At 41.8% G+C, this 10,363-nt stretch overlaps 1 protein-coding gene across 1 annotated transcript in view; it reads right to left on the bottom strand.

Moving 5' to 3' along the window:
* Positions 1-204: 204 nt before the first annotated feature.
* The window catches only part of IREB2 (iron responsive element binding protein 2), a 29,200-nt gene continuing 19,041 nt past the window's right edge, over positions 205-10,363 (bottom strand). Inside the window, exons 14-21 of the mRNA XM_066635241.1 lie at positions 10,159-10,315; positions 8,728-8,852; positions 7,848-7,952; positions 6,516-6,658; positions 5,411-5,558; positions 5,182-5,304; positions 4,426-4,611; positions 205-3,265 (exon numbers count right to left, since the gene is read on the bottom strand). Of these exons, the coding sequence (XP_066491338.1) occupies positions 3,155-3,265; positions 4,426-4,611; positions 5,182-5,304; positions 5,411-5,558; positions 6,516-6,658; positions 7,848-7,952; positions 8,728-8,852; positions 10,159-10,315 (1,098 nt within the window). The 3' untranslated portion in view covers positions 205-3,154. The remainder of the gene's footprint in view (positions 3,266-4,425; positions 4,612-5,181; positions 5,305-5,410; positions 5,559-6,515; positions 6,659-7,847; positions 7,953-8,727; positions 8,853-10,158; positions 10,316-10,363) is intronic.

The following is a 10,363-nucleotide window of genomic DNA, read 5'->3' as shown; positions in this document are numbered from 1 at the left end:
GGTTTGCCCTCTGTAACCAAAATAGCCTACTGGAAAAAACTAATTTCAAAGCAGGTATATAACCACCACAGAAAGAGACAATTCCTAAGAACTTTGATCAGTTTGGTAGGCCTCGGGATGTAATACCTTTAAGTAACCATTATGCTGCCATTTACCAACATGTGCTTTAACACTTGTTTATAAAAAACCATGATACAGCCCAGACATGGTACAACTTTCTTTATTAAAAATAATTTACATCAGTTAACATTTTATGCACAGTTGTCAGCAAACTGAACTTTGTCTCATAAGATTTCTATACAATACTTTTTAGTGAACTTAAAACCATTATACTGTTTTGTTGGCTTAAAAGAGCAGACATTCATTTGCAGTTGCTTAAGTGTGATTAATATGCATTTGCTTCTCATGTGTGTAATTCAAAAGAGTCTCTCCCAAGTTTGATAGTGAAGTCTTTTCAAAATATTAAAATACAAGTTCTCTTCCAAATCAAACTGAACAGGAAGATAAAATACATGTTCAGTTTGAGATTTTGTCCTCCCAGGGATAGAGATCAGAGTTTTGACTTGTGAATTTACCCCAAACCTTTCTGTGTAAAATGCACTGTTAACATTGCTAAGAGATGGACATAATTCAAATTGGTAATTTCCTTTGAAGCCAACAGGATCACCCAAACAAAGAACTTTACATGTCAGAAGTAGTTAAGGAAAACGAGGTTACTCACCCCACCCCTACTCCTTGCTGTTTCTGTCCAATAAATGGTTAAACCTAGAGCTTCTGCTTATATCAAGGTGATGTATATCAAGGTGATGTGGGGAAAATTCATGTGTCCATAACTGCAATCTAAAACAAAAGTGAGCTGTACCCATCTCATCAAAATTTGAGACATCACCTGACCCTATGCGTATTGCTTAGAAATTACTCCCATGTAAAGAGCACAGGCTTGCATCTTAAAAGCAGAATCTTTTAAGTGTGGAAGCCTCTAATGAAAACATCCCAACAATTAGAAGCTTTTTCCCTACCCCTGCCAGTTTTTGAACAGAAGGTCAAAAGAGCCCCATTCTTGCTAAGAGATTTCTCAAATATCCACATGCATCAGAATTGTGGGAAAAATGAAAAGCAAAATCAAAAAGCCAGCTGACTTCACAGCTGCAAAATCCAGCAACCTAAATCTGATTACTTTTGGAATAGGACTATTCTCTTGTCATTAATTTTAGGGCACAAAAACAAAGCCGACAGAGCCATGTTTATAAGAATGAAAGTGGGCCATTTAAGGAAACATAGCCTCCAGTTTCGGCACATGGACACTGATGGAAGAATTTTGGGTCATTAACTTCAGAATACTGTCAGATTTCTGGAAGTACCTGCACTATTCTTAAAATCAAATGGTGCAAAAGAGATGGACACTTGTGCTTCCACTTAGGTCCCAAAGTTTAAAATGTGAGCTCCTTGAAGCAGGAGCTAGCAAGTTTATCAGTTCAAACTAGGAACCACAGGGGTGCCTGATAGGGCATGCTAGTTGCAAGTTTCACAAGTTATTTTGGAGGCTAGAAGTACTGCCTCATCACACAGTGAGAGAGAAGATTCCTGTGGGCTGAAAAGTGTGTATAAGTCCTGTGCTAGAAAGACTTCCTTAGTAACAGTCAGCATTTGTTGTTGTCAGAACAGAACTGCAACTCTGCATAGATCACTGAAATGCCAATGGTGTAGGTAAGAGGTGTATGTTTCAAATGTCAGTGTACTGATGGCAAATCAATAAAAGAGGTTAGTCTTGATGAAAACGCTCAAGAAGAAGGTGGCAAAAGAAGAAGGTGGCAAGTTTTAGAATGTACAGATCACTCAATCATTTTTTTGGCAGCAGAAATCCCTATAGAGCAAAAGCAAAATTACTGCACACATCTGGTGGAACTAAAGTAATTCATAATTATGACCCATAATTATGTCACTGGTAGTCAAAAATAAAGCCATTTTTATGGCATGGAATGCTTGGAAGAATTTTGGACAAGATTCATTTAAAATCCCCCAGCCTTCTTTGTTTTCCTTGCTGAGTCATACCCAATTACATCAAGAAAATTGTTCTTTGTAGTCTCAGGGAAACATTTTCTCATAGCAATGTCTACACAGTCCCAACAACAGCAAAACTTTGTTATAATTGACAGTTTGGGCTAGGACATAGGAATCTTGAAAATGGCTCTCCAGTCAGGATAAAGGAGAATGAAGCCACAAAACTACCCTTGTAAATAACCTCTTATATCACTATCTTCTTCAGGGCAAACAGTTCCAACTGTTTTTGGTGGGATGCAGATAAAGGAGATCACCTGCCTAACCAAAAGAACAAGTTGAAGCCTCTTATCACAGCTCTGTTCCTCACTGCTTGCTTGCAAGGGTTTATAGTTCAACACCTGTGAATTGTCAAGGGAAAAATAAGGGGACAGAGGTGGTCCTGTTTCAAGCAGGGTCCATATTAAGTCAGTAAAGGTCTATTATCTAGTACTTATTAAAGATTCAGCTGCATGAAACAACACTGGACCCAGAAAGCCAATTTGTTGCCAGGCTGGAAGCCTATCTTGATAATTTTCAGGGGAAACAAACTATCTTCCACACAGAATGCATACTTTGTATGTTTGGTTGCCTTCAACCTTCTGCTCTATGGTGGATAGACAACTAGCTCTGTTTCTTTATTTAGGGAACCTGGATGCCTGAATTAACAAAAGCAACCCCCCTTTAACATTTCAAACCACAGACTGCCCCTCCAAACCAACAAACAGCAATAGAAAAAGTTAAAGGTGCAAAACAAAGGGAGAGAAGAATAACTGCAGAGAGTCTTGCTTAAAATCTTCAGTACAATTTTCCATGTCAGGTTCCACATCATTTATTTACAAAATGATCTAAGACAACCCCCACCCCACCCCCATACTTACAGCTCTCTTCCACAACACACACATCAATTTTTTTTAGCAATGTCAATAGCACCATTTTGAGTATTATTTTAAAATCAGGAAGGATCTTGCTGCAGTCACTACGACGATTCACAATCTTTCACATCCATGGACGAAGTATCTGAGCGCAGTGGGGCTTGGATGCAGTTCGGTTAATAGGCTGGAGCCTGCACAAGCCATTGCCAGGTTGGCCTGTATGCATGGTTCCACCCAGGGCTCTACAAGAGCCTTCGGACCACGTAGTTCAGAATGCCACCGTGTTTGTATAATGTTATGTCCACATCACTGTCAAATGCCGCAATCACATGGAATACTTTTCCAGTATTTGTCTTAAAAGAGAGAAAAGCAAGACCAACAGATCCATTAGAATCGTTGTTTGCCAAACTTGTCTCCAATGTTTTATAAAGAGTTAACTTTATTCACAGAACCACTTGGGGTATGTTTCATAATAGTGACAGTATACTGAAGAAAACTAAATTCCTAAGAGCCTTACAGTCGCTTGAAGAAATTTCAGCAGCTGAAGTGAAAAAAAAAATGCAGGCAAGGTCTACTATCTTGAGATGAGTACATGGCATCTGCCTCTAACAGTGTGGAACAACCATGCTCCTTGGGGCTACGAGGCATCTAACAAATGCAGGCAGTGACAGAGCTCCTAATTACTTGTTTCTACCATTTAAATGAACATGCTTCACTTCTCCCTGTATCTCAGAGCCTTCGCTGAGCTACTTAACATGGAAAAGTATGGTATATTTTGCATGCTGCTCATCCTTTGCCTTAAGAGTAGTTCTATAAGTCTCTAATGCCAGCTGTTGCTGAATTTCCACCAAATGAAAAAGGAAACCAGATCATTTTAACATACTTTTTTGTTTTGTCATTTATGAAGTACGTAGCACAGCAAGAATGCTATCAATTCCTTACTGAACTGCAACTCACAGTCAAGTATAGATGAAGGTGTTTTGAAAACAAGTGTTACAGGTGGGGCCTTGGTATCCACAAGGATTCATTCTCGGACACCCCACAGATAGCACAAACCATGGTTGAGATCCCTTTAAAGCCTCCAAAGGTGACCATAGCCATCGCCTTCTAATGCCCTGGGACTCATAATGCCTTAGAAGGCTTTAAAACCATCACTTCGGGTTTTCCTCTAGAAATCGGAAGCAGCGTTTTTCCAGCCTTTTCAGCCATTCTGAAGCCTGCAGAAAGCTTTCTGGTTGTCTTTGGAAGGTTCAGGTGGTGCCAAGTCTGGCTCAATGTGAGTCCAGGGGACCCGTGTTGAGTCAAATTTGCAGATAAACAAGCTCCACCTGTATTTACTTTACTCAGAAGTAAGCCCATTGTACAAGACATAGGCTGTAATCCTATCTTACCAGAAACAAACACCTCTAAGTATAGGAGATCAAATTTAACTTTTTTGCATCGTTTAAAAAAGTAAGTCTCTAATATTATAGACAAGACACCTGAATACAAAAAGCAACTCTGGAAGAAATACCTTTACATCTAGAGTGATTCCAGGAGACAGTTTTTGAGGAAATGAGATCGAAAATTGTTCCTTGCCGGTCAGGCCCAAAACACTTGCATTTTCCCCAGGGAGGAACTGAAGTGGAGCAATACCCATTCCAATCAAATGACCTTTGTGGATCTTCTCATAGCTTTCAGCAATAACTGCCTTCACACCCTGTAGAAACACAGTTATGTCTGGTGTAGACACAGTCTTTAAATTTTTATACAATGCTCCACTACTTCTGTTATACAGATGTGAGTGCCTTTGCCTTAAAATGGAGAACCTGGTTTACTGGAACTGGGTCTGGAATGTTAGCAAGGAGGCAGGTATCGAGAAAGAAGGATGTAAACAGCCATTGTACACAAAAAGAGGAAGAAAAAAAGATGTAACTTGTTCTATTAATGCCATTCAAATACATTGCAAGTGCTGGAATGATTATGGCCCAATCTGCCTGTAAAGGTTAAATACATACCAGCAGTTTTAAAACAGCCAATTTAGGTTAACTTTTAAGAGCTCTTCATTGTGGCCACTAGTTTGCAAATGTAATGAGTGAAAAAGTATAACCCAAAACCTGCTCCTTTGCAAAGTTCAGTGAAACCAGACAAGCTGATGCATTTACAAGAGAGAGACTGAAACTGGTCCAATTTAGCTCTGAAAAAAAAAATTAAGAACAGCACCTAATAGTAATCAAGGGACCTGAAACAACAAGCATGCCTGTGAACATATAATTCCATATCAACATACCAGTAAAAAAGGTCCTTTAGCAGCCCAATCTCTTGAGCTCCCTTGTCCATATTTTTTGCCGGCTAAGATGATCACAGGGATGTTCTCTTTTTGATAGAATTCTGCTGCATCAAAGACATCCATCTGAAGTGAAGGGGAAGCAGGAGGGAGGGAGAGAGAGTAAGTGACATAGTACATTCCAAAAAGACAGCTACCCATTAATAGTCTGTCTGAACAACTATGCCCTTACCGTCACTCCTTTCGGGAAGCAAATAGTTTTCGGAGCTGGTTTCCCAATGAACTTATTTAGAAGCTTGATGTTTGCAAAAGTGCCCCTTGTCATCACAGCATCGTTACCTCGTCGAGCACCGTAAGAATTGAACTCACGGGGTGTGAGGCTAGACGAGACCATGGAAGATACTCAGTACTGGCACTGGGAATGAACTTTGTCCATAGATATTATTACATTCTTATTATTAACAGTATTTATATACGGCTTTTCAACAAAAAGTATCCTGCCCATTCTCCATGGAACTTAAGATCCTGCATGTGGTCCCCCCTACTCCTTTGTCTCAGACCCAATCTACATGTTGCAATGAGTGAGGATGGTAAGCCGAGAAGATAGGACTGGAAACACACACCTCCAGCAAGTAGTACATTAGCAAATCTGGAAGAGGTCTGTGCTAAACACTTCCTCCAACGTGCACATTTACCAGCATACTAAGAGGATTTTTTTTCACATGGAGAAGCATTTGAAAATATAATTCCAGATGTGCAGGCTGAAGTGGAACAGTCCAGAATTCTACCATCTTGGCTTGCCATAATGCAACATATCCTGCATAACATATGGATATGGCCTTGCCCAGGTTAGGCTGAGACAGTGACTGGTGCAAGGTTACCCAGGAAGAATTGTGGTTAAGCAAGGTTGAACCTGGGTCCCCCCACACTTATACTGGCACTTTTAAGAAGAGCAGTCCTATCCCACGTCACCCTAAGGAAGGTCTGGATACTAAAGAATACAGATGTCCACATCATGTGCCCAGTTACAAACCGCAGGCACTGAAGTCACTGTCCTAATACTGCAACTAGATGGAGTGCGTATGAAATTTTTTCTCTGCCATCTGTCATACTAACACAGCACATTTTGCTATCTTTAAGGTCTTATAAGAGCAGGAGAGAAAGAATAAGAGATTACTGCGCAAACTGTGATCAACAGCCTGAAATTGAGTTAATCCTACTTAGCGACCTATTTTAACTAAGGCACATATTATTTAAACAGCCACTGTCAGATGAACACAACTAAGGGCCAGTTGAATTTTCAATCCCAACCCCCAGTTTCCTCTCAAGGTACATACCCCTTGTCTGCCAAATATCTGGCAGCAGCACTGCCTCTTGAGATGCTCCCAGCAGGTGAAATGTGATCTGTGGTGACACAATCTCCCAAATACAACAAAACATGTGCATTTTCAATGGACTGCACTGGAAGTGGATCTTTGGCCTGTTGGCAAAGAGAAACAAAAACTCAGTATGCATCTTTCCTGGTTTCTTAGTTCAATGCAGACTCAAACCCACTGCAAAGGTGAAATGGCCCATAACTGGAAGAAAAAAATGTAAGAAACATTTTGCAGAAACGGAACAAAGGTGCAACATCTTACTTTCCACAGTGGCCGAGCAGGTGCTTCTGGGGAAGCACAAAAGGAGAACTTGAAGACAATAGTTCTCTTCTCCTGCTGATGTTCCATCATAATATATGGGAACATAATAAAGTGGCATGCTGCACCTGAACACGGATGTTCCAAACAAACAACCATGACTCATGCCATAAATCTGTCCTCCACAAATGTGTCTAATCCCCCTTTAAAGCTATCTGGTCATCACCAGCGCTCCCTCTAAAATGCTCAAACTGGAGCCCTGTGCATTCTGTCACAGCACACCAAAGCTTGGCGACAGCCTCAGTGCCAAAGGCTGCCCCGATATAGCTCCAGTATGGTTCTGCACAGTCTGTAAAAATTACAGGGAAGACTGGTCATAACCACAGCGTGAGGCAGTGAGTTCTAAGAAAATGTGTTATGCAAGGTAATTTCTTTGGTCTCTCTTGAAGTTACCACCAATTAGTTTCACTTGGAAGAGCCTGGTTTATATTATTATAAAGTCTACTTTTTTTCCAGTGAGGGTCACGACAACAGGAAGAGAGAGAGCATTAAGCTATATTCCTTACATTGAACATAAGAACAGCCCCAATGGATCAGGCCATAGGCCCAACTAGTCCAGCTTCCTGTATCTCGCAGTGGCCCACCAAATGCCTCAGGGAGCACACAAGACAACAATGCATTCTGGTGCCTTCCCTTGCATCTGGCATTCTGACGTAGCCCATTTCTAAAATCAGGAAGTTGCACATACCCATTATGGCTTGTAACCCATAATGGATTTTTCCTCCAGAAACTTGTCCAATCCCCTTTTAAAGGCATCTAGGCTAGATGCCAATGCCACAGCATGTTCCACAGACCAACTACACGCTGAGTACAGAAATATTTTCTTTTGTCTGTCCTAACTCTCCCAACACTCAATTTTAGTGGATGACCCCTGGTTCTGGTGTTGTGTGAGAGGGTGAAGAGCATCTCTCTATCCACTCTGTCCATCCCCTGCATAATGTGAACTTTCCTTGATTCATTAAGCAGCATACTTACAATCTTATCAAAAAATGTAGGGTATCTAATGTAAGTGGACTTCCAATCCCATGTAAATAGATCCAATTCAGGAATTTCCAGAGAGTTCCACCGTTTATTTCCTTTCTGCAAAACGAAGAGATTATAGTACTAAAAAACAAAAACAAGTATCTGGCAGAACTAATTACTGATCATATTTTCCATTCTTGTACTAAAAATGCCAATGACAGAATGGAACATTGTGGAGGATGGCACTAAGTGTTATGCATACGACACCAACTGCAATACTGACATTATGTGTGACTTCTATTTCCTGGTTATTCAACTTTCCACAAACTCAGTCCTGAAGATGTGATTTATGGGTTGATCTCATGACATCCAGCTCCCTTCAAATCTCAGATCTGGGGGTTTGGGAGAAGTGCTCTCTCCATGAACAGAGCTTACTTTTCCAGCGCACTCTGGGCAGTCGAGTCTGCCCAGAAATCCAGGTGCAATGCCCATTGGGGCTTTGCACCATAAATGCAGCTGCCCTGAGTGTCCCATCGTCCTGATTTAGGAACATGAAGTGCCACAGTGCGCTGGAACAGTAAGCCAGTTGGGCCTGGGAAGGTATCCCAGTGCACAACAGTCTCCAGTTTGGAGACCGCTACATTAATTAATAATAAACCTCCCTCCCAACTGCATAACTAGATCATATGTGCTGAGGAGCGTAGGCTCTGACTTTTCTCATGGCTGACACATAGAACTACCTTGAGCCTTACCAGGGTGGATGGAACTAGATCTATTTTATTTTCTTCATTTATATATTGCATATTCTGCCATGCAAATGACACCTGAAGTAGCAAATCATTCACAGAAGACAAAGTGTTTGAGTTTCCTGTTACTTAGAACAACAAAGTACCTCCATTTTTTCCTTCAGCTCTTTAAACATGGATGTTATTACAAACTCTTCTTCCACTTGCTGAAGCTCTTCCCGAGTGGGCCAAATATCATACAGGAAGATGCTTTTGCCATCAGGACCAACCCCTAAGGAGACATTTTGCACATGGTGTTAACAGTCAACAGAAACTATTTCTATAACATCCAGGCTCAAGACTTTCTTTACTGCAAGTGGATCACAAGAGATCCACATTCACTTTGGGAAAACAGTTTCTCCCCTTGTTCTTAGGTAACCAAATCATTTTCATAGAAGAGAAATTTGCTTATCTGGCTTATAATAATTTTGTTTTTCTGATAGAAAACAAAAGTAGGTGGCTTGGTATGTAGAGTTTTGATGGTATGGTGGCATCTGGACCAATTATTTCACTAAACCAAGGTATGTCAGCCTCTTATGTTTTGCATAAGTACAATCTATGCAGGTGCCCCTACCTCCATATTTGGCTGTGGTAGGCAGGGGTAGGTGGCTTGCAGCGTAGGTGCCCCTGCAGAAAAGATGCTTCTTCTGAGTTGCTGCCACCTCCAAGCCTCTCCTAAACTATACAGCCTTCTTCTCTTCTTGCCTGATCTGTGCATCTTTAAAAGGCTGACTTATTCCATAGTCATACCTCACTATCAATACACCGTTGGCTCACAGCCCAATCCTACGCTGCCCGGAGTGCAAGGCCAAAAATGGCTGCTGCGGCATCCTGAGCGCTAAACAGGCAGTGCTGGCCGCACCTTGGGAGAAGGAGACTTTTTTCCCCTTCCCCCAGGTAAGGCAAGTAGTCCCACAATGGGACTACTTGATTCTGCAGCAACCCATGGGCTGACGTAGAATCGAGAGCCACCATGTCAGGCCCATGGTCCAATATGGAGGCTCTAGATGTGGCATAGCTCAGCTCCGCCGGTCTCTCCTCACTTCCTCCCCCAGCACGCCTCCTCCCTGGCTCTCCCCATGCCTCCACTCACCAGTCCACACAATTGCCAAGTGGCAGAGCACCAGTGATCCACTGGTGCTAGCCCATCGCCAGCTGGTGCTGAGCTAGCACTGGTGCTGAACTGGTGCTGAGGGCCGTGCATGTGCTTTATGGCACCTTTGCAACACTCACCACCAGCGAAGTGCCAGTGGTGTCAGCTAAGGATTGGGCTCTTAGTCATTTCCATTTCCACTAGGGTTGGGTGAGACAGAGTGGTGTGCACCAGGGCAGCGGGGCCAAGTGCCACCTACCATACTTATACCACTTGCTGAAAAGCACTGCATTAAACTAGAGGCATATGGATCTTACTGTGCCCTCAAACACCCTTTCAAGCAGTGCTAAAAAACGTAAACATTCTTAGTTCAAAAACGTTAAACTACTAGAGGAAAAAAACAGAAGCATCAGATTAAATATGAGCAGGAAGGATATACAGTTACCTAATGGCTCAGTCTGGAAATCAATATTCACAGTTCCTGCTATAGCATAAGCAACAACTAAAGGCGGAGAAGCAAGATAGTTGGCACGGATGCAACTGCAGAGACGGCCTTCAAAGTTTTTGTTTCCGGACAAAACTCCACAAGCAACTAAGTCACCCTGAAAGGTTAAAAATTAAAAAGATCTAAGCTCTCTCAATCATTGTCA

This window comes from Tiliqua scincoides, chromosome 8, assembly GCF_035046505.1.
Source record: "Tiliqua scincoides isolate rTilSci1 chromosome 8, rTilSci1.hap2, whole genome shotgun sequence".
In the NCBI taxonomy this organism is placed as follows: domain Eukaryota; kingdom Metazoa; phylum Chordata; class Lepidosauria; order Squamata; family Scincidae; genus Tiliqua; species Tiliqua scincoides.
This window is presented reverse-complemented; position numbering and strand designations above follow the sequence as displayed.